Here is a 24331-nt window from a genome sequence, read left to right on the forward strand (position 1 = left end):
CTATCAGCGACCATCTTCTTAATGACTTTCCTTCATTAAATTTTAATAAATATCGATAATAATAAAGTGTCTTTTAATCTTAGATATGTATTTTATCATTGGGCAATGAGAGAAGATCAGAGATAATTATAAATAAAAGGTTGTACTTTTATTTTTATTAAGAAACAATTGTCTAAGTCCGTTCTTTGCATAATTGTATTTTTATTTGACGTGTCTTTTATAAAATGGATTTACTGGACTTGGCATAGGGCTAGCTTTTAAAACACCAACTAAAGGTTTTTTATTAGCATCAAAAGGGATAGCTGGACTTTTCCGAATTTGTTGAATATAATCAGATGTATGTTGGGCAGTGTTACGTTGTAAGACGATTTTTACGCGTTTCTTCAATCCTGTATCATTAACAGATTTATTTTGTTCTTGGACGTGTTCACTTGATCCCTGTAAATGATAATTTATTCAATTTACTTAATACGCTATTTTCTTAATAGGTCTATTATTAATAATAGTTTTATCTGTTCTTAATAGCGCTATTTTCTTAATAGGCTATTATTTAATAATTAACTTATCGCTCAAACAAAATTAATTTAGTTTATTTTTTAAGAAACTTACTATAGATTTTTTTAATGTAGGCCTCAACCATTCTATCTGTTTATCGAATGTTACATCACTTGTATCGCTTGATATCGATGCATTAAGTTCTCCATTACATACATTATTAATTTTACTTTCATTGTCATTAGTGCGATTCAAAGGAATGGGTGGAACATTATCCGATACATCCCATTGTCCACACATATTATTCTTCAATTTTTTCAATTTATGTATAATTATATTTTTAGTTGTATTTTTTTCATTAATTAAAGTTGATTTCGTTTTCACTACTTTTTGTTTATTTACTTTATTAGATATGACTGTATCTATGTCGTTTTTCTTATTTTTTAGAATTTCACTTTCAAGTTGATCTCGTTTTTTTTGTTTATTTTTAGAACGATCAATAATTAATGCTGATACTTTAGTCATCTTCGAATCTTTTAAACATGATTCTATTGTTTCATTGGATTCATGTAAACTATATTTTAAATCTTGATTAACTCTTTTCTTTTTATTTAATTCTTTATTTGATTCTAAAGTAATACCCTCGTCCGTGACATTTTCTTGTGATTCATTAATTAAATTTTCATCTAATTGTTCATTTTTCTTCCTCTTTCGTTTACTTCTGTGACTATCTGAATATAATTCCTCATCAAATTTTAATAAACGTAATGCAGCTTTTTTCGGATCCATTTTTGATCTATCTTTGTTTATAACTGCTATTTCCTTTATACCAAGAGGCATTCTACCTTCCGAAACCTCTGTAAATCTAAAAATAATAATGTTATAGAGAAGAGGATATATATTACGTATTACATTGCATTATAAAATACATTGTGTAATACTTACTCTTCTATAAGACGCGCGATTTGTCTTCGTGACTTTGTTGTTGATAACGGATGAAACTTATATTGTTTAATTAACTCAACTATCTTTTTAGCATTAAAACTTATTTGTGGCAATTCAACGTCCACTCTACCAGCTCTTGGGTCTAAAGCTTTTTCCGTGGTCTCTGTTAATTCTTTCTTAGAAAGTATTTTTGTATCTTCATCACTGTCTTCATCAGATTCTTCTATTTTTTGCATAACTTCAATATTGCCACATGGGAATCCAGCCTGTTCAAAAATATAAGTTTATTAAATAAGGGTTATAGAATATTAAACAAATAATTGTTTAAATCTACTATTTTATCTCATTTACTTGTTTCCATGCTTCAAATTTTTCTTTATAATCTATTCCAATATTGGATTGAAAGATAAGATATCTGAAAATATGTCTCATGATGTGCTTAATTAATCTTTCTTCTTCTATTGTAGCCAAATAGGCAATAAATGGTTTAATAAGCATTGTAACAACATCTTCTGGTAAATTTCCACAGCTGACCTTCATAAAAATAGAAATAATTGTATCTTTTCTCTTTAAATATTTTATGAATTTTTTACCTTTGCAATCTCTTCCCAATACAACTCTGTTACATGCATTTTAAAACCTAAACAAAATTTTTTGTCTAATAAAAGCTGTTCTAAAATTTCCATTAGACCTTGTACCCATTCAATATTCCAGTTTTTATCATGGCATATTTTAAAAGTTTGTCGTAATATTCTTCTTACCAACTGTAATTATGTAAAATAATATATATTTTTTGCATTATTATACATTTATTATCATTATTATTATGTAACCATAAATAGGAATACATTCTATAAACTTACTTACCATTGCAAATTTATCCAATCTATATTGATCTATACCAAACCATTCTATTGCTAAAGTTTGTAAAGTACTTTTAGTATACAACATTATGTTTGACATAGAATCCAGACAATGTACAATTTTACTAAGAGATTCAGCTAACTCTTCTTGAGCTAATGGTTTATCTGACATCCACATGCAATAAAATAAACCTTTCCATAATCTCATAAAGTCTGCTTCTGTTAATTCTGAAATAAAAAAAAAATTAATTAAAAGTATTATTTTATTATGGATTTAAATATATGCCTCAATGTAATTCAAAAGTATTATTCTTAAAAATAAAATGGCAAACTCTTACCAAATGAACTTTTCGAACGTACTGTTAGCCATTTTTTGACGCTTTTCAGAACCTTGTCTCTTATCTTTTTATCATTGCATGCCAATAACCGTGCAAATTTAATTTCTTGTGCAATAATCAAGGCTTTCTTATCCTTCACCTTTATTTTCTTTTCTTGTTTTTGTTTCTCAATATTTTTAAATGAACCCCGTACACCTTTTTGCATTGCACGTGCATGCCGTTGAGTTTTCTTTATAGCCATTTTTTAAATAAAAAATCAACAGAACACTTTAATGGTAATTACGTTCGATCATGAACTATTTTTAAATTAATACAATTCTTGAAAATATTATTAAAATCTTGATTTTTTAATGATTTTTTCAATGTATAAATTGCAATTCTAACCTATAAAACCCACCATTCTTACTATATACACCACAACGATAAATGTGCGTATAAAGTGGTTGCAGTACTACCAACATATATTGTATATTATATTATATTTAAGTAATAAAAAGTTGGATTAACTAATTATTTGGTGAAATATATTTCCAAATTGTTTTTTTAATTAGAACAATTTTTTAAATTAGACAAAATTATTATATTGTAATATTTTAAAGAATTTTTTGCAAATAAATATGTTTAAATACAAATTTTTAAATTATAATTTTGTTAATAATAAAATTTAACCAATCAGATAAATGTAATAAGGAGACAAGTGATTATTAATTGAATTAAAAAGTTATCTAACATACCAATCATAGTTAAGATTCGTGATTTTTTAAAATATATTTTATTGGTCGATAGAAAGAATATGATTTTATCACTGACAATATACTTAAGGCATATATGTATTATTATATTATTAGTTAGGATTGGAAATATTGACAATATTATAGCACTGATAACATCATATTTATTCATTATGTGCATTCGTGACAATTCTCTCAATAAAATCAAGAATGTTAACTCACGTGTTATAACAAGCTGTTTGAAGGTTAAAGCAGTAAGAAATTTATTAATTATATATATTCTTAAAAATAGAAGACAATTTTTTTATTCTATTATTAAAATATATTATAGTCTTTTTTATGAAAATCCCTAAATTGTTCTATTTATGTGAAATCGTTTCAATGAAAAAAATCAAAAACTGAAAACATTTCATTACATATTGATAAGTGTATAAGAAATATTTATATTATTAAACTGATTGATTCTTAAAAAATAATAGAATATTTTTATATTTATTGATTTATTACTTTCATACAAAAAGAATTTCATTTTATGTAGTACATTTTTGATATTATTAATCCATATGGTATCATAAATGAGGATTGGCACATTTTATTACTTACATATAAATAATAACAATAAGTATAACAAAATATATACGATTTGATAACAAAAATATTAAAATAAATTTCTATTTTGAAGTTAAGTTATTCTTATAATATAAATTAAATTATTAAATATAATTTGTCACATTTTTTACAAACGTTTTTCTTTCGAGTGTATTTTCCGCATACATATTTTTTACAAGTATTTTACAAATGATTATTATTAAAGTCTTCTTATTATTAGAGTACCCCTATTTGACATCATTTGTGTAAAAAAAGTGAACTATTTGATATTTTTTGAACATTAACTTCTTATAATTTCATCCCTGGTTTTACATTTTCAACTGCATTTTCAGTGGCAAGTTCATCTGCTAGTTGAAACATAAAATATTTTCTAGATATCTTTTTAGCTGTTATTTCCTTATATAAGATCCAGGCATTTATGCCAGATAAATCTAAAATGTTGAAAAATACTTGAAATGGTTATTTTCTTAATCCTGATTTGACACTATATTACTTTATCATTTGATCTACAATGTTTTCGTTAAATTTAGTCTTATAAAATTTAATCATTTCAGATAAGCGCTTCTTAGTTTTTCCAATTCTAATAGATTTATGTTTCGAATCTAATATAAAAACTTTTTTTTTCTGCTTTAGTAAATTATAAGACTAATCCTATTTTTTACTAATCCTTTGTTTTACAAATTTTTAAGAGTTCTCTTTTGTTTCTGTATATAGTCTTAATCAGAGTGGTTCTTTTTGATAGTAATTTAGATGCCAGCAATAAAGTTATAAAAAAATTGTCAATTATGTTTCTTTCCTTTATGTTATACGGTTCTGTAAGTTTAAGTATGACAATTTCATTTAGAGGTTATGATGTTACTCGTGTTTCATACTTGTCTAAATAAGGAAATCCATTTACAATAATACTTAATTCGAATATCAGATGCCAGCCAAAATTTAATATCAAATTTGTCGTTTGGTTTATACGGCAAATATTGAGTAAATCTTGATTTGGCTTTAAATGGAAAGAATTGTTTGTCAATTTGCTCCTGATTTATAATAATTCTGACTATTTTGAATAAACCTATTTCATATAGCTAATATAAATTTATATCTTTGTAAACATTGATTTCTATCACTTTTTTTTTATCAGATCGAATAAATTTCCATAGTTCTGTCCCATAAATATGAAAATTTCCAATTTTTTATTTCGTATGCTCATCGTACATGAACGAAAGCTTTTAATTTTGTTTTCATTAAGATCCATTTTTCAAAAAGCTTCAAATTCCACGCAAGATATTATATGTTTAAGTATATGGTCGTAAATTATTATAATTAAAATGCATTATTTACTTTACTTATCATAATATTTTTTTTGCCATATTTTGTAGTACCAGATATGTTTCTGAAAATATTATGAAGTGGTTATCTTTCAGGAATAGATTCTTCTTGTATTTTTTCCCAACTGGTCTTGTCTGCGACAATTTCATTTTGATGATCTTGTAGTTTCATTTTCATCTTCAGAACTTGAAAGCACCGATTCACATTTTCTTTTACGTAAATACAAAATATTTTCAAATTTATTTTCTAAAGACTACATACATTTTCTTCGTCTACAATCTAATTATCACTATGCTCACTATCAAAAATTTTATCGCGAATACACCATTATCCAATTTCATTTTCTTTTGGTTCACTTTCAGTTATAGAATTCATTATCCTCGATATCAGAGTATTCCATTGATATATTGTTAAGTTATTGCTATAATTCTGAAATTTTCGATCATTTTGCCATTTTCAAAACTTATAAAGTATTATCGTATAAAACACAACAGTGGTCTTAATCCAATGGTTGTAGTATATGTAGAGTGACCACGTGCAGTGATAAGCTCAATTGCTCCATCTGGTGGCTATATTTAAGACTATGTATGATGACTATGTGGCGCGAAATATGGTATGCGATAAAATTTCATAAAATATTCATAACAAAAATTTCAATTCACATTTTACGTCTTTAGATCTAAATGAACGAGTAAAGATATTTTTGAATGTATCCATAATTTTTGCATTAGCATCATAATCAATCCAGAATTTTCCTGATCACCATTATATTGAATGATACGCAGTAAAAATTCTAAAAACGAGAAAATTGGTTAATTCGAGTTCGGTAAACAGATTGTAAAACTCCTTGTAAGACGTTTTGACAAATACCAATCATTTTGATTGGTGTGGTAGTTATAATGTTAATATTATATAATATAAATATTTTTTATACACTTATTTTAATAAATGACAATAATGTATAATCAATGAAAATAATTAAATGTTCGTGAATATTTAGCATAAACGATGATATATTACGTATTTATTAATCAATAATCATTGTAGACTATTAGTACTTATTAATGACTATTATCAAATTTATTGTCATTTTTGTATTCCTTTTTATATGCATTTCAATAATAAAATGTCAATTATATTTGATAATCTCATTATCTTTATTTTTCTTTATTATTATACTAATAGTTAATGTAATATATAACATATTCTTATAAAGAAATATAATTTTATAGAATTTAATTTTTATTTTTAATTTTATATTATATGAATATCACTTTACTATTTTTATTAAACTTCTTTACTATTACTTATTTATTATTAACGAATTATCTCCAAGATTGTTTTCTTATTTAATATATTTGTTGATCATAAAAAAACATTTGTAAATGAGTGGAAGTTATAATTTTATTTATATGTTGTATTCTACTTTTATGTATATCTACAATAATTGTATAATTCAGTTTTATATTTAACAGCCTGCGCAGAACACTTTGCGCATAATGGGCAAAGTAAATTCTTTTATTTCACTGCATCGATGATGAAGTTTTCTTTTCACTTATGAGGCCTAACAATATAGTAGTATTATATATATCATAGATGGACAACTTCTTCACCGCGGGTCGCACAATCCCCACCATCAATGAATTCGTTCCCCACTACTTAAGTTCACTTATCATCATTCCATTACTCTATGCTTAAAAACAAAAGCCGTGGAACTCATGAGATATGGCGCTGTCAAATAGTGGGGGTCATCTTCTCCCACCTTACCAAAGCAAATGAGTAAGAGCAAGGGCCATATGCGGCTTGCAGGCCGGCGGTTGCTTATGTATAATATATGTATGATTAAGCTCGATCAAGCTCGATCAAGCTCGATTAATATTAATCAATGATTAATTCGATTTACAGTGTAGCAAACAGTAAAACTTTTTACTGTATGTCATTCTTAACCTATATTTTCGTTCTTAACCTTAACATCAATAACCGTTTAAAGATTTTATATATATTATGGAACAAATAAAATATTAATTAAAATAAGTTAAAAGAATATGTATATATATATATATATATATATGTATATATATATATATACATGCATTTTCATACTATGTATATAATTTTTAAATAATTATTTATATCACAAAAATATAGGTTAAAAACAATATATAGTTAAAAGTTTTACTGTTTGCTACACTGCTGATCGAGTCAATCGTTGATTAAAGTTAATCCAGCTTGGTCAAAGTGTAAATAAGTTTTTATTTTATTTTATGAAAGGTAAATTATTTAAATAAAACTTATTGTTTTTTCAATTTTAATTGTTCTTTCAGAAATGCCATTCTAACAGTCCATCCATGCTTTAAAATATTCACAATATACGTGGATGAAAAGTAATTTTTTGACAGGAAATTGTCATTTGCAAAAATTTTTCAACTGATCAGTTAATATAAATCATCTACTAACATGCCAAATATAATAAATGATATAAAATTAGACTTTAAAGATGTTCTGTTACGACCAAAAAGGAGTACATTAAAAAGCAGATCAGATGTAAGTTTGAAATTGCATTAAAAATATTTCTATAGTACAATATAGTTGTATATTATTATAAGACTTTTACTATTTCTTTTATATTAGTAATATTATTCATAAAAAACCTAAAGATATTACAGAATGATGGAAAAGACATTAATATAGTAGGATATAGTTTATTTTATTTAGATCTGCAGATTTTTAGTTTCTATATTTATTGTTATATTTTTTTTTCATTTTTGTTATTCAGTAAATATATTTTAACATTTATATTTCAGGTTGATCTTTATAGAGAAATTACATTTCGTAATTCGAAGCAAACTTACAGAGGCATACCTGTAATGGCTTCAAATATGGATACAGTAGGAACATTTGAGATGGCAAGAGCCTTATCTAAGGTTTAATTAATTTATTTTATGTATAAAATATTATTATAGCGTTAGATTTTAATGTTGGCTATTTTCTAAATTCAAAATTAAAATTCTTTTTATAAAGGAGAATCATAGACATAAAAGATTCCAATATTATTAGTTTCATATGATCACAAAGATATATAATCATATAGTTATTTTTTATATTAAAGTTTCAGAACTAATAAAATGTAAGAAAACAGAAAATATTACTGAAAGAAATTGAAGCAAGTTCTATTTACTTGTATTATTCAAAATGGATTTTATACTGTCTTAGGAAAGTCCAATTAAAATTACACTATGTGTGAAAGTTATTAAAAGTTATTAACACATTTATGAAGCTTTGAAAAGTAGTTAGTATGTTAGTATGTAATTTATAAATTAAAAAATTGTAAATTTATGTTATAAATTATTATAATCGCAATATTTAATTTTATAAAATTATATCCAACATTAATCACAAAACAACTGATAATATTTAATTACAATTTAACGTCTATTAATTAATGTTAATTTTTTTTTGTATTTATAGCATGGGCTTTTTACCACTATTCATAAATATTATACAGCAGATGAATGGAAAGATTTTGCTGCAGAGAATCCTGAATGTTTAAAAAATGTTGCTGCTAGTTCTGGCACAGGGAATGAAGATTTTGGAAGACTTTCAAGTATAATAGCTGCTGTACCACAACTTTCATTTATATGTTTAGATGTTGCTAATGGATATTCACAACATTTTGTTGAGTATGTGAGAAAAGTGCGATCTGAATATCCAAACCATACTATAATTGTAAGCATTCAATAAAATACATAAAAGATTAACTTTAATTAATAAGTTGCTAATTTGTAATTAGAAGCAAATATATTAGTAGAATATATGTGAAAATGTATTTAAATAATTCTATTACAGGCAGGAAATGTTGTAACAGGAGAAATGGTGGAAGAATTAATACTTTCGGGAGCTGATGTTATTAAAGTAGGAATTGGTCCAGGTTCTGTGTGTACTACAAGAATGAAAACAGGTGTTGGATATCCTCAGTTAAGTGCTGTGATTGAATGTGCGGATGCTGCACATGGTTTAAAAGGACATATAATCTCTGTAAGTAAATGACATTAGTTGAGTATGTATAAGCTAATGTTGATATGGATGATTATTAAATTATACAATTCAATAGACAATAAGAAATTTTTATTATATTTTAGGATGGAGGTTGTACTTGTCCAGGTGATTTAGCAAAAGCTTTTGGCGCTGGTGCCGATTTTGTCATGGCTGGTGGTATGTTTGCTGGTCATGATGAATGTGAAGGTGAAATCATAAACAAAGATGGAAAAAAATATAAATTATTTTATGGTATGGCTTCTAGTACAGCTATGAAAAAACATGCTGGTGGTGTTGCTGAATATAGGTACAAATAATTACAATTTTTTAATTTTAATATATATATATATATAAATAATTAATATAATACTTTTTTAATTGTATATTTATTAACGCTTTTAGGTCCTCGGAAGGAAAGACTGTGGAAGTACCCTATAAGGGTTTAGTAGAAAATACAGTTTTAGATATGTTAGGAGGTTTGCGGTCTGCATGCGCGTATACAGGTGCGGAAAGATTACGTGAATTACCGAGACGTGCTACGTTCATTCGCTGTACGCAACAATTAAATCCTATGTATGGTCCACCATGAGAAATGTAAAAATATTTCTTAAAAAATGTGTTGTAGTATAATTATAGGCAAGAAGGCTTTTTGATTATTAATTTTTGCAGTTACCATGCATTATCTTTTTGCTGGCAAATAATTTATACATAATATATATATATATATATATATAAACTTTAATTTAAGTATTATATTATGAGCCTTTTATTAAACTTACATTGTTTATTATGCTTAAATGAATCAGATAATAACATGTCTATGCACAAATAAACATTTTTTTGCATGTATAATTTTTTTCAGAATACTTAATTTTCCTACCCATTTACAAATTTGATTTTGAATAATTATATGAATATTTCAGTTATATTAAGTCAATATTAGAAATAACTTTCAATTTTTAAATATCTTACAATACATATCTATTTTACATGGGTATTGATACATCAAGTATGGGAATTGTATACTAAAGTATTTTGTTAAACATAAATATCTTTATTAAACATTTATATATCTACATATAAAGAGAAATAATCATAAGCCATTAAAAAATCTACTGCTGTATAAATATACAAACCTTCATTTTAATAGCTGCTTCGATATTGGAGACAATATATATTTACAAAGTAATTAATACATGCACATCTACTACGTGTTGCTTCTTATCAGGGATACTGGATAAATTTGTAGAGACCTTGTCCCTGAAACACTTTCATTAATTTGAATTGAGTAATACACTATAAAATAATTACACAAGAAATAGTAATTAGCATGATCTATAAATAGAAGCATCAGATGATAATATAATATATGCTTAGTGAAATGCAACATACAATTGCAAAAATTGGGAATTTATATAAATTGGTATCATAATAAAGATGTCAATTGTAAAAGAAATAGATAATTTTCAATTAAGTTTAAAGTTATAACTTTTTTACAAATTGCAATTAAATTAGAGCTTTTGTGTAATGAGTTTTACAATAATATATTTTATTATGGTTTGAGCAAAACATATCTAAAATATACCTTTATGTTTTTTAAAAGTACAAAAGTAATCGATATAAATATTATTAATATTATAAATCAACAACATGTAAAATGAAAAATAACATGCAGTATATATTATAAGGAGAATAACAATTTCATGGTAATAAATGGAACTACTTAAAAATTAAAAATATAAGTGAAATATTATTAATTTAAATAGATATTACATATAAAATACAGCTTACATTCATGTAATTCATTTTAATTTTCAAGTTTACTGATTTACAAACATATTAAAAGAGTTATATTGCAATTTTAATTATTCTGTTACATTAAATTTTTCAAGTAGAGAAATCTTGGTAAAAGGAAATATAGATTACTCTAAATAAAATATTAGAGTTTGATTTTTCATTTTCTTTATGATAATGATTAAGAATTATTTGTGCAAGTCATATAAATTTTATTTATATAACTTACAATATTTTAAATTAATTGCAAACTAATATAAGATAATTCTGTAATTGATGGTAAATTTCAATAATTTCAGTATAAAAAAAAAAAAATAAACATACAAATTACATATTCAAACCATTATTATAACATATAATAAATCAATTATTGATAATAATTATATAATTAAATATTGCATGATATCAAAATGCATTCCTCACAAGAAATGATAAATGAATTTAAAACTTGATACTAAGCTTACCAATAAGTGAATTATAAATTTAAAAATAATAAAATTTGCATTGACAAATATTTTAGATATATAAAATTGCAAATACCTAATGGAAATTAAATCTTATTGCTAGGCGATTCATAATCAATTATAAAGTAACATAATAAAAAACAAGAATCTTTCAGAATATTTTAAACACTACACATTTGAAAATATTGGTTTATCATCTATTTTGTATATATCATCCACTAATCTCCAATTGTTTTGCAGGTCCTGTTTTCATTAAAGTTCAACATATAAGATTATGCTGGTAAGAGATTTTATGTCATGGATCCCAATGTTGTTGTTTACCCTGCAATGAGCAAGCATCTCTCTAATTGCCTGTTCAGCTCCAAAAAATCTAAAAATAGTTGTGGTGTTTGACGAGAAAGAGCAGAGAAATAAAGGTAATGTTGTATTTAGCATTGTTATAATAGCATATGTATATAGAGCATCATATATATCATAGTTCTTTGAATACATATTATCAATAAATGATGAGTAATAAAAATAAAGTTTAGCTGTCTCTTTACAACCTTGTTATTGTATAGAGGTTTGTAAATTTGATGAAAGAAATATTCTATGAATGAATCTGCGAGACATAAATAATGATCTATTGTGGTAGATACTTAAATATTTTGTAGTAACGCATTCGAAAGTATAATTTTCAACAATTTTAATGAAACATGGGTGCAGTAATATGGTTAATGTTGGCGATCCCCCGTTCCTCTTTCAGACCTGCTGCTGCACCTGCTAGTTTTAACTTATATTACAGTTATATGTTATGAAGTAAGTGTACATACAGTAGCGTAATTAAAACACAGATGTGGACATCATATTGATATTACATTATACTATTAACTTCAATATTCAATAACTAATGTTTCTTATATCTTACATCTAAAATGATGCATATCCTACAATATATATATATATATATGTATACATGTGTTTATGTATGTATATAAAAAAACCATAAATTGTAATATAGTATTAATAGAATATAATTGTTTCTAACGGTGCTTTTAGATAATAATGATTTTATAAAGCGAGCAATTGCAGTAATTTTTTTATAAACATATGAAGGTACAGCAGGCATTAACCACATCCCGATGGAAAGCTATTTGAAAACTATCTGAAATAAACAAATAATTATAATAAAAGAGATGACCCTATTATAAAGGGAAATAGAAATTCAAAGGTGTAAAATATTTAGTTGTCAATATTATTGAGCACACATTGTATGGAGTTAAGATACTATAGTATATTTTGTATAGACGTACGTGTGTATATATATATATATGTATATATATGCCCCTGAAAGTATCAATAACATTGATTGTGTATATAACGTATCTTCCTTTTTTTCTTACACCATTGATTTTAATTCATTTTAAATAATACATCAATAAATATTAAATCAATATAAGTCAAAGTGATTAGAAGTAGTGCTATAAATATAATTTTGATTTATTTATAGAATAAAATAAACATTTATAATAACTTGAAAATTTAGATTTTTTTTTCTTTTTATATAAAAAATATACAATAACTACAATTTTTTAAACCATATTTATAAACTGTATTTATTTTATATATTCCAATATTAAATATTTTATATTTTAAAATACAATTACATTTTTTTACAGCACTTTATTACACAATGACTTAAAAACGTAACAATTAAAACTATATCCAAGGAAAGTTGTATGATATTTTAATTAAAATTAAAATACTTTCAAAAAATTGCCAGTTATTATTTTTTATAAAGCACTAATACTATAATTTACAATAACAATGTTATTGTTATTGTAAACATAGTATAACAATGTTATTATTATTATTATTGCTATGAAATGTAAAATATAATAATTGAATATTTATAAACCACTTCTTATATAATTGATATATTTTATACGCACGAGAAGATCTTACAACTTTCCATTTTGAAAATGTTTGTAAAAATAAAAAATATTTACTTACAGCTTATATTTTCCTCTGGAAGTTTAATTATCAGAACTGGACTGCGAGTAAGGATAGTTTTGATAATTAGTAGGAAAAGTTGGATTTTGTTGCCCCGATTGTGGTTGACTTGTAGACCCTGCACCTGCTGCATAATAACCAGTCGGAGCTGAGCCTGCATTCATTCCTGGATAACTACCATAAGCTTGTGGAAATGTGTTTGGTGTACTACCAGGTGGTCCAGCCGATTGATTCTGCATAGCTGGTTGCATTTGAGGTTGTGTCATTTGATTCCCTTGTATTCCCAACTATAATAATAAAAATGAATTTATATGTAAATAACATTTCTATGCTCAGTATCTAATATATTCAATAATAAGCACATAAGATATAGAAAGTTCAAATTATAGATAGACATATACGAATATTTTCGAGTATTACATACCTTGCCTGCTTTCATTTGTGCTTCTATTGCTTCAGCTTCTTTTATTTTACCGATACTTCTATAATATTCAGCCCATTGAGCACTATAATCAGCTTGACCTCCATTTTGAGAAGCACCCGTTTGCTGCTGTTGTGTTTGTTGTTGTTGTTGACCAGGCGTAGAAGCTGTTGCCGTTGCAGGATTCGATTGATTTTGTGCACTTCCTAAAATACAAAATATTATTAAATTTCTTTTGTCATTAACGATGACTTTGTAAATTTAATAAAAAAATTTACCTGCTTGTTGATTATGATCTTGTTTTCCTTGCTTTGCTTGTTGTTCTATCATATCTGCTTCTCTATGCATACCAAGAGACCGATAATATTCTGCCCATTGTGCGCTATAATCGGGCTGACCTGTTTGTGGATTAACTTGAACAGGTGCTTGACTAGCATTACCTATTAAAATAATGATTTGGTAGATTACAAAATATTCTTTCCTGTTTCATTGATATCTTACCTGCATCACTAGATTGAGGTTGACTGGGCCATGCTTGATATCCTGTTCCAGCATTCCAACTGGGATTATAACCAATTGCTCCTTGTGCACCTGTGAAAGAAGTACCAGTTGGTCCCTATAATCAAAAGAAAAATATTCAACTTCTTTATTTCCAAAATATTTTTTATTTTCATTTGAAAGAGTATAAAAAATATTATTCATACCATTCCTAATTTTTCACTAAATATCCTTTTAGCATGCTCCACTTGTTCAGGATTGCCACGAATTATAAAAATTTTTTCACTTTCATTACTTTGATTCCGCCTATCTAATTCACAATGAGCCCCTGTCTGTTGATTTATCTGCTTAATGGTTTCACCACCTAATAAAAGTTATTTAAAATCAATTTAAATAGAATATCATTTAAATGATCAATTTAAATAGAATTTATTATGACTGTATTTAATTTACCTTTTCCAATTATAATGCCACATTTTGAAGAAGGTACAGTAAACGTAGTTTCTATTTTATCCTGCATAGGACCACCTTGACGTCTGTCCCAAGTACCATATTCAGTTGGATTTCTACCGGTTCCAAATCCATTTCCCCTTGGACCACTTCTGGTACCCATATTACTTCTCCCATCATCTCTTCTCTGCAGTAATGTAAGTTAAATATAAACATTATAAATAAAAGTATAATATATACAAATTATATGAAATTTACCATTACACTATCTATAAGTTCTTGGATACGCTGACGCGCTTGTTCTACAGCTTGATGTTTCCCAGATAAGAGACATTTTCTATCTCCTGGGCCATCCTCTCTACCTTGTTGAAATTGAACTCGTGCTCCTGTTTCTGCTTGAATCTTTTTTATCATATCGCCTCCTTTGCCAATAACGACGCCTACCGCAGCTCTCGGAACTAATACCTAAATCAGTAAATAATTGTAAAGAAATTTATATTTTATTAATTAATGATACTTCCGTTTTTTAATCAAATAAGAAAAATAACCAATAAATAAATTCATAAATTATTTAATTTCTATATAGAAAGGATTATTATACCTCAACTCCATCATTACTAGTAGAGGCATGACTAAAATTACTATCACTAGTATAATTTCCTCCCCTGTCGCCACCTCTTGCACCTCTGTGAAACATTTGCATTTCCTTTTCGGCTATAAGCTCATAGACTAATTGCTTGGCATATTCTACTTTCTGGGGATCCCCAGTTATTCTGTTAGAATTAATAACATACTATATTCAATCCTTCTTATAGAAATAATGATAATGCATCAATGTGAAACTGATTTTAATATTAGCATTACCTTAGAGGTTTTTCTTGTTCTTGTGAAGGCCCTTCTTGAATAACAACCATTTTTGCTCCTGATTTTTCTTGCAGTTGTTTTATTGTTTCTCCTCCTTTTCCAATTATCAATCCAACTTTTGGACCCGGAATCATAATTTCTACAAAACCGGGATGTCCTATCATTCCTCCACTACTCCCACTCATATTTATATCTCCAATTCCTTCTGTTCTACTTCTTTGGTTCACAATTGAAAGCACCAATTCTTTCGCTCGGCTGAAACAAATGTAAGTTAAAAGTGCAATACAATCGCGGATTCTTTTTTATATCGAAATTCTCTAATACTATACAGCAATATAATTTGTTTGCAACACATAAAATGTCTACTATGTGATGAAATATGATAAACCATAATTGGTTTTACTTTCATTTTCAGGTTTATGTTTAAACTTTTCATAGAAATGTACAATAAAATCAAACTTCAGATATAAATATTATAACCACAGATATAAGCAGTTTTTTAAATAAATAAAAATTCAATTTTCTTCCAGTTGCGAACAACACGTCCCCATGCATATCCTATCCTCCTTCCTTCCTTCTCTCCATACCCTATTGAAAGCAAAAAACTATTAGTAAATACAAAAGCATTAAACCAAAATCCACAACTCATGGATCACTTTCTATGACTGAAATTCTGATGCATGTGCAAAGTCGAATCTGTGCCCATTATTCACATCCTGGAGCTATATAATGGTTCTGTAAAACACTTGGTAACTTTAATATGCAAAAGCGTAAGTTGTACAATTATAAAATGCATGTCAGCATGAAGTGATAGCATACCATAGTAAAATAAATACATACAAACTATATATCATCAGATTAAATTATGCTTAGAGCACATGTTCTAGTACAATCAGTACAAAACCTTGAAATTTTCTAATATTATGGTTATATTAAGAATTTGTTTTCCATAAATATTTTATAAAAATAGGTGATAGTTTCAGGTATATTTAGGAAGTTGCATAAAAAGGGGAATAGGTGAAACATTCCTAGTTTAATCATAGAATTATATGATTTCAACTTGAATATAAAAATTCAGGAGGATAGCAGATTTGCTTGGCTTCATTATAAATATCTTAAAATTTCTTTCACCAGCTGTAATTATGCTGCAAGAGCATTTTCTTTTCTTTTCCTTTTTTCTTTTTTTTTTTTTAAATGTGTTATATGTGCAATATATAGCATTTAACTACACTAAAGGTTTGTAAATGTAACTCAATATGATTAATGGTGATAGACCCTTTTCCGTTGTGTCAAGATATAATAACAAAATGGGATTGCATTGCATACAAAATAGATGAAAATAATGAAATAAGAAGGGAAAAACAAGTTACTTGACAGCTTCTCGTGAACCAGTTAGTGTGCAAACTCGTTCAGGTAGTCCACCTTCTGGAGCCATTTGTATTTTACATCCTGTCTCACTTTGTAATCTGGTTATTTGCTCTCCACCTCTGCCAATTACTGTAAAAATAGTACTATGAATTATGGATTTAACTTAAGGGTAATATATGAAAAAGCAAAGTGATTAAACATGTTACAAATACATTCATTTCTATAAAAAATAGTGATCTCCTTCAAATAATTATCATATTGATATGTTACTTACTTAAACCAACCATTTTATCTGGAACTCTGATATCTTCATTGCAAATACCTCCCATACCACCTATTGGAGTAGATGAAGATGTTTGTGATCCTACTTTAGTTGTTGCTTGATTAGATCCTTCCCCAATAGAACTATTACTTGTAGGTCCACCACGAAGTCCTATTAATGGATCTGCTACTAATGCTGCCATTTTCTTTGCTTCAGGTTCTGTTTTATATATTTTATTATAACAAATGTATATATATTAAAACAAAAAATTAATCATATGTCCTATAATCATTGTATGATTTTTCAATAATAATAATATTAATTTTCAATTGTTTAAAAATGTTGTTAGAAAATACCAAAATTGGACATTACCTGTACTATCTTCAAGAGGACGTTTTAACTTAGAATCTTGAATATTTTGCAGACTAACAGGATTAATTTTTGCTGCTATCTATAAAGAAAAATTATAAAAAAATAACTTTTAAAAATTCATTTTTATTTTTCTCTTATTTAAAAACAAAATGTACGACTCAATACAAATGAACTTTAGGATAAAGCAGGTAGTATCAATTATATACGTTTCAACATGGAAGAAGAATATATATAACGATATTTGTAATAATATTGATATACTTACATTAGTAATGATCAAAGTAATTAATATAACATTTACGAGAATATAATAGAACTTTTTTAATATAATAAACATACATAGATGTAACGTTGGAATGTTTAGTGAAATATTACATTTTCCAAATTCAATAAAATTAATTATATATATATGATAGATTAAAATAATATTAAAATTAATATTTACCTGCTTTGCTCGTTGCAAAGCTGCCGCAAATGCGGAGCTTTGGCTGAAATTTTGAGGCGGAGCGACCGCTGAATAATCACTCATTGTGAAACATGAAGTTGTCGAACGTTATACTAAAATAAATAATTTCTACGAGTGAATTGTCTCTAACAAAATTGAGCAATTCACTCCCTTAACATTTAGTTTTATATATAAATTGAACTATTACAAATATTTGATTAAAATTCTTTTCACGGTATACAATGCTACAAAACGAAGGTTTAAGGGTGAAAGAACTGTACTTTTTCGGGAAACGACAGAGCGCAAGCGTCAGTCATTAAACAGATAAAAATATATAGATGGTAATACGCTTTTGTAAATTGTGAGAGAAAATTATTATGAAAACGAGTCATTATACATATGTACGAATGAAAAATTAATATTTTTCAAATTATTTGAAATTATTTAATTTTGTCATTATTCGTAAAATTTAATCCCTTTCTTTTCTAAACGTACACTCGATAATATTCTTCTGATATTTAAATTAAATTATTGCTGATCTATTGAATTTACAAAGATGCATTTTTATCTCACTTTGAATTTCTTAAATTTTTTAATTGTATTTACATGTACATATTATATATTTATTTTAAATAAATTATTAAAATGGATTAATTTCATATTTTCGAAATTAACTTTAGGACTGTGCACAACTATATGTACTTTCTAAATCTTAGAAAAAAGTTTTCTCTTTTTCGTAATATTGATGTCCAAGGTGATTGGCTTACTACAACCCATTTTTAAATTAAAGAATTTTGTCCCTCTAATGTTAATCCCTTAAACTTTTTATTCGCCATTATAATTTGAACATCATATCATTATTCATTTTATGAACTTAGTTTAATAACTACACTTATTTTATTTATTTTACATCATGTTTAACGTTAAGATGTTTCAAGTATACATGTCACTTTGAACAACATCTTAGTAATAGTATTTGATCAATTGATTGAAATTTGGAAAAACAAACATTTTTACATTTCGCGAAAATGTTTTATAAAATTTCAATAGTATCAGTTTAGATATTTTTATATTAATTTTAGCTTTTAATGAAAATTATGTATTAAATCATAGAATAAAAAAATTATATTTTAAAAATAATATCAATTTGCTTAAAATTATAAATAAAATATTTTACAAAAGTATACTGTACAATTTGGACAGTATTAATTCGGCTATTACATTAAAATTTTTACATAAAAGTGTTTATTGTCAAATAGGCGCCATATTCAAGATTTGTAAACAATCAATTTGAAATTTTAAACAGCACTTTGCGTAATGGTATACCATCTATAGACGTAACATTTTGTAAACATATATACGGTTATATACATATACATTAGAAAACGTTATGATTCGTGTAGAACTTCAAATAAACTTGAAGAATTATATTTCTATCAAAATGTATAACGATGCAGTGTTTTTCGTTATGATGATCGCATAAAATATTTCTGCGATCATATCTATAAAATAAATGGTTAATTTTGATTAGGTTAGAATTTGTATATTATCATGTGATGCTGTGCTCTGTTACTATTTGTAATTGGTTGAATTGATCTTTATTTGTATAATTTTTATCTCGTGGAATGTTGCGCAATATTGCCATATCACAGAATAGTTCTTTAAAGTTATTATTGATTTTGAATTTATTGATAGTTATTACTTAAAATCACAGTAATTGTGATTCATGCATTTTTAAATAATGTGTTGAATATTGATTTTTATATATATTTTATAATTTTTGTTGTGATTTTATCAAACTATAATGAGTACATTCCAGTTACAACCTTGTGTAGATCTTGATCTTTCAAAGAAAGAGTTGCAAGATCTTATAGATAAAGCCAAAGATTGGGCAATAATGCACGGTATGTATTCTCAGAAAAAAAAAATAATTACAATACTTATTATTACAAGATTTTGGAATATTTCAGGTATTAACATGAGATCAAAGCAAAATTTTAATAAAAGTCAAGTACAAATTGCACCTTTTGCTTTATTACCTTCAAGCTTTCCAAAGAAGTGTTTTGAAAGAGCAAAAAATATACAAGTATTATTAAATGAAATTATGCATAAAGTAGCACATGATGATAATTTTATTAGACATACTTTAAAAGGGTAAGTGATATTATAATCGTATAAAGCTTTGAGTTTATATTTTCCAATTCATTATTTACTAAAAATACATGTGTGTGTGTATGTATGTGGTATATATATATATATATATGTACATTTATATTATATATATATATATACATACATATATATGTTTCAGAACAATTGAGGTTGATGATTTTACTGCAAGGTTATTCAATATATATGAAACAGTTTATAAGGAAGGATTTGCACAAGTAAAAAAAATTATACATAGTGTTTATTAAATAGTATAACGATTTTTCAAATATAAAATGTTTTTCTTGTATTTTATTAACAATTGTTAATGATTTTTTTTTACAGGATATTAGTCTTGGATTGCTTAGATCTGATTATTTATTACATAATGGTATTGATAAAGAGATTAAACAAGTGGAATTAAATACAATTGCGTCTAGCTTTGCTGGTCTGTCTACGATTATTACGGAATATCATAGGTATTTTATGTCATTATATAATGTTTTTATATTTTATAAAAAATAGATATTTACATAATTTGTTTTATTTATTTTTTTTTAGATATATTTTAATGGAATTAGGACATGCAGATAAATTAGAATTTGTAAGTTTCTTCTTTAAAAGAAGATTATAATAATAATTATATCATAGATCATATTATGGTTAATTATGTATTATTAATTTAATTATTTTGTATTGGTTTAAAGCTACCATTGAATAATCCTGTTATTGGACTTTGTAAAGGATTAACTCAAGCATGGTCATTATACAATGACAATAGGTAAGTGTATATCCTTTTTTTTTTATATGATATTTATAATTGTTGTATATAAACAATAATATTAATAAATGTATATTATCGATTAATTTCAGGGCTGTGATATTGATTGTTGTTGAAGATATTACCTATAATATAAGTGATCAAAGATTTCATGAATTTGAAATAAGGAAGTTAAATCCTGCTATTAAGGTTATCAGAAGAAGTTTAAACACTCTGGTACTTGATGCACAATTAGGATCTAATAAAGAATTAATTGTGTGAGTATATATTTTTATTTTACTATTTAATCAATTTTAATTTACATATTAAAGATAAATATCAATTTCGTACAAATTAATATTTAAAAATATTTTTAGAGATAATCTAGTAGTTGCTGTAGTATACTTTAGATCTGGTTACGAACTTCAGGCATATCCTACTGAGAAGGAATGGGCTGTACGTTTACTTATAGAACGCTCTAAAGCTATAAAATGTCCATCAATACAATATCATTTAGCAGGAACTAAAAAAGTGTGTTAAATTTTTAATTAAAAGTTTTATAGTGGTTATATATTTTTAGTATTGAATTTAAAGATAAATTTTTTTTTTAATTTTCACAGATTCAACAAGCTTTAGTTGAACCAAATGTATTAAACATGTTTATAAAGGAACCTTCTTCTGTGGCAAAACTTCAAGAAATATTCACTGGTTTATATTCATTGGACTTTGTAAGTATGTGTATTATATATAATAATATTATATATATATACAATAATAATTGTATTATCATATATAATAGCATAATACTCATAACTTTTTTTACTTTTAAAAATATAAATTATATGTTAACATAATAGAATGTAGAAGCAGAGCAAATCATAACAAAAGCTATACAGGAACCTGAAAAGTATGTTCTTAAGCCACAACGTGAAGGTGGTGGTAACAATCTATACAATGAAAACGTCAAAACATATTTAACAAAAATGAGAAATTCAAAGGAGCGCACTGCATGGATTCTTATGGACCGTATTAATCCTCCTTCACAAAAGAATTATCTTATCAGTCCAAATGATATAAACTATCAGTTATCTGATGTTATATCAGAGCTCGGTATATATGGAGTAATTATAGGGTAAGTTTATGTCATATTTACTTATTAGTTTTTCTTTTTGTTATTGACGTAATGCATTGATTAATATTACTTTTTATTTATATATTTTTAGAAATCATACAGATATATTATATAATGAAGAAGCTGGTCATATTCTAAGAACTAAGATGTCAACTGAAAATGAAGGAGGCATTATTGCAGGTGTTGGAGTTTTAGATAGTCCTTATTTAGTAACATAATATAAAAGCAATAATTATAGATATTATTGAGTTATAAATGTTACAGAAAAGAATTTTTTAGTTTTATAAATTGATTTAGTCATAAATGTTTGCTTAAATGCATATACAAAATATTTCTATTTGTTTAAGAAAATGCATATAATATATATACGTAAATAATTTATGAAATTAAATAAAAGAGATATGTTTATAATCTATGAAATTAAATAAAACAATATATTGTTTAAGCAGGTGTTGGGTGTTAAGAAGAATGATAAAAAGATATATATATATATATAAATATATATATATATATATATATATATATATATATATATATATATATATATATATTTAGATTTTATTTATTTTTGATCTTATTAGTTTATATATATTTTATGTAATAATAATCAATAAATTTAATTTGAATTAATATGAAATGACACGATATTAACATTTGTCGTTTTCTGGTAAAAATTACTGTTAGACGTTAGCAGATTTAAGAAAATTTCTTGACTTTAATAATAAGTATACTTTATATCTATATATTTACACATTGAATGCCATGTGGAGCATTATTGAAAATTGATTAAAATAAGTATTTTTTTGACCTAAATTTTTTATTTAAACAATATTAAACATCGTAGAAAGTATAGGCTGAATAAAAAAATGTTACAAAGATTTTAGATTTTCATTAAAAAAAATAAAGTTGATCTTGAGACTTCAAGACATTTATCGAATAAGAAATAAATAATACTGTTATGTTTACCTTCTTAAACCAAACAATTTTTGATTCAAACTTTCTTTTCAAAAATGCGTTATTTTCGAAATATTTAGATGTCTATATATTATTAAATATAATAATCCATATGTATATATATAAATAAATTAGGAATCATGAAAATATGAACATTATTATATATATATATAATATAAATAAATAAATATATATATATATGTATAATTTAATTTAATTGAATATTATTTAAAATTTAATAAGTTACTTTTTGTATATGATAGAAAAAGAGACACTTTATAATCAGATTCTTCATTTGACAACTTATATTAGTAATGTTTAAATATTGTTTCATTCATAGATAATCATTTTAAAAATAATTCTTAATAAATTTTTCTTGGCAGGTAAGGAATTACAAGATAAGAATGACGGTACAATTGCATTTTTTTAAATACATTTTATCTGTTATATCGGTGACACTTATGTAATTTCTTAGATAACAGAAATGAAACATGGTATGAGTTATGACTTTTTTTTACATAGATATCTTTTACTGTAAACGTATAAATATTTCATCGAAGGAAAAAATAGTTATTTTATCAGAGATATTCTCACTCAAGTTAGGTTTATTTTTTTTAACGGTTTTTTATGATTTATAATTTAAATGAATAATTTAGATAAACAAATTCTTCATGCGTGAAAAAAGATTTAATATTGAATTTGTGTGATAATTAAAAGAAAGCGTTAAAAAATATTGATATGATAGAAGAGAAAAATTTACAAAGAAAAAAAAAAAAGAAAGATTAGAATAAGAAATAATTTTTGTTTTGGAAAATCAACTTTGCACCTCTCTGTTGCAAGATATAATAAGATTAATTGTAAGATATATAAAAATGGAAATTTAATCAAACGAAAAGTAAACGCACGTACCATTCTGTTTTATTTAAAATTTAATTAAATATTAAACATAGTGATCAGAGGCGTAACTTTTTTTGATACGTCACTGATTAATCAAGTTTCTTAAAAGTGACGCTAGGAGACGCTTCGATCAATTCAGATTTTTTTAAAGTTAAAACGATTACCCTTAATAAA

The 24331-nt window shown here is 25.4% G+C and overlaps 4 protein-coding genes across 14 annotated transcripts; 2 read left to right on the forward strand and 2 right to left on the reverse strand.

Annotated features, from left to right (window-relative positions):
• Positions 1–126: 126 nt before the first annotated feature.
• Positions 127–3090, reverse strand: LOC124422577 (ribosomal RNA processing protein 1 homolog). Its single transcript, XM_046959228.1, has 7 exons — positions 2642–3090; positions 2308–2531; positions 2034–2204; positions 1792–1974; positions 1441–1706; positions 610–1360; positions 127–438 (listed from the first exon to the last, which is right to left on the reverse strand). The coding sequence occupies exons 1-7, from the start codon at positions 2880–2882 to the stop codon at positions 202–204; spliced, it is 2073 nt and encodes a 690-aa protein (XP_046815184.1). The 5' UTR covers positions 2883–3090; the 3' UTR covers positions 127–201.
• Positions 3091–3464: 374 nt separating this feature from the next.
• Positions 3465–10185, forward strand: LOC124422580 (GMP reductase 1-like). 6 transcript variants are annotated; one of them, XM_046959232.1, is made up of 8 exons: positions 3469–3626; positions 6898–7137; positions 7626–7845; positions 8106–8225; positions 8770–9027; positions 9148–9336; positions 9441–9643; positions 9739–10185. In XM_046959232.1, the coding sequence occupies exons 3-8, from the start codon at positions 7759–7761 to the stop codon at positions 9923–9925; spliced, it is 1044 nt and encodes a 347-aa protein (XP_046815188.1). In that variant the 5' UTR covers positions 3469–3626; positions 6898–7137; positions 7626–7758; the 3' UTR covers positions 9926–10185. The 6 variants fall into 6 exon arrangements, with proteins under 6 accessions (XP_046815192.1, XP_046815188.1, XP_046815190.1 ...); XM_046959234.1 differs by having other exon boundaries at positions 6898–7080; XM_046959236.1 differs by lacking the exon at positions 6898–7137 and having other exon boundaries at positions 3465–3617.
• Positions 10186–10396: 211 nt separating this feature from the next.
• LOC124422768 (far upstream element-binding protein 3) lies at positions 10397–18568 on the reverse strand. Of its 6 annotated transcripts, none has more exons than XM_046959655.1 (14): positions 18267–18568; positions 17822–17900; positions 17462–17668; positions 17190–17316; positions 15820–16074; positions 15557–15728; positions 15214–15420; positions 14959–15142; positions 14712–14869; positions 14509–14623; positions 14286–14447; positions 14011–14213; positions 13587–13873; positions 10397–10604 (listed from the first exon to the last, which is right to left on the reverse strand). In XM_046959655.1, exons 1-13 carry the CDS (start codon positions 18348–18350, stop codon positions 13610–13612), a joined length of 2217 nt encoding a protein of 738 aa, XP_046815611.1. In that variant the 5' UTR covers positions 18351–18568; the 3' UTR covers positions 10397–10604; positions 13587–13609. The 6 variants fall into 6 exon arrangements, with proteins under 6 accessions (XP_046815611.1, XP_046815610.1, XP_046815609.1 ...); XM_046959654.1 differs by lacking the exon at positions 10397–10604 and adding an exon at positions 11538–11916; XM_046959653.1 differs by lacking the exon at positions 10397–10604 and adding an exon at positions 11538–11964.
• A 914-nt stretch (positions 18569–19482) lies between these two features.
• LOC124422471 (glutathione synthetase-like) lies at positions 19483–22762 on the forward strand. The gene is made up of 11 exons (XM_046958937.1): positions 19483–20170; positions 20237–20420; positions 20578–20653; positions 20760–20893; positions 20976–21018; positions 21122–21195; positions 21288–21452; positions 21552–21705; positions 21795–21902; positions 22032–22306; positions 22398–22762. The coding sequence occupies exons 1-11, from the start codon at positions 20071–20073 to the stop codon at positions 22522–22524; spliced, it is 1440 nt and encodes a 479-aa protein (XP_046814893.1). The 5' UTR covers positions 19483–20070; the 3' UTR covers positions 22525–22762.
• The last annotated feature ends 1569 nt before the right edge of the window (positions 22763–24331 follow it).

Source organism: Vespa crabro, chromosome 3, assembly GCF_910589235.1.
Source record: "Vespa crabro chromosome 3, iyVesCrab1.2, whole genome shotgun sequence".
Lineage (NCBI taxonomy): Eukaryota > Metazoa > Arthropoda > Insecta > Hymenoptera > Vespidae > Vespa > Vespa crabro.

Excerpts from the sequence above, each read along its gene's own strand:
- LOC124422768 (XM_046959655.1), bottom strand. The coding sequence starts at position 18,350 with ATGAGTGATTATTCAGCGGTCGCTCCGCCTCAAAATTTCAGCCAAAGC. Across the intron at positions 14,870-14,958 it reads TGGCATTATAATTGGAAAAG|GTGGTGAAACCATTAAGCAG; the intron begins GTAAATTAAATA and ends AACTTTTATTAG. Across the intron at positions 14,448-14,508 it reads ACCTCAATCTAGTGATGCAG|GTAATGCTAGTCAAGCACCT; the intron begins GTAAGATATCAA and ends TTATTTTAATAG.
- LOC124422471 (XM_046958937.1), top strand. The coding sequence starts at position 20,071 with ATGAGTACATTCCAGTTACAACCTTGTGTAGATCTTGATCTTTCAAAG. Across the intron at positions 20,894-20,975 it reads ATTATTACGGAATATCATAG|ATATATTTTAATGGAATTAG; the intron begins GTATTTTATGTC and ends ATTTTTTTTTAG. Across the intron at positions 21,019-21,121 it reads ATGCAGATAAATTAGAATTT|CTACCATTGAATAATCCTGT; the intron begins GTAAGTTTCTTC and ends ATTGGTTTAAAG.
- LOC124422577 (XM_046959228.1), bottom strand. The coding sequence starts at position 2,882 with ATGGCTATAAAGAAAACTCAACGGCATGCACGTGCAATGCAAAAAGGT. Across the intron at positions 2,532-2,641 it reads ACGTTCGAAAAGTTCATTTG|AATTAACAGAAGCAGACTTT; the intron begins GTAAGAGTTTGC and ends TTTTTATTTCAG. Across the intron at positions 439-609 it reads CTACATTAAAAAAATCTATA|GGATCAAGTGAACACGTCCA; the intron begins GTAAGTTTCTTA and ends TATCATTTACAG.
- LOC124422580 (XM_046959236.1), top strand. The coding sequence starts at position 7,759 with ATGCCAAATATAATAAATGATATAAAATTAGACTTTAAAGATGTTCTG. Across the intron at positions 9,337-9,440 it reads TAAAAGGACATATAATCTCT|GATGGAGGTTGTACTTGTCC; the intron begins GTAAGTAAATGA and ends ATTATATTTTAG. Across the intron at positions 9,644-9,738 it reads GGTGGTGTTGCTGAATATAG|GTCCTCGGAAGGAAAGACTG; the intron begins GTACAAATAATT and ends TAACGCTTTTAG.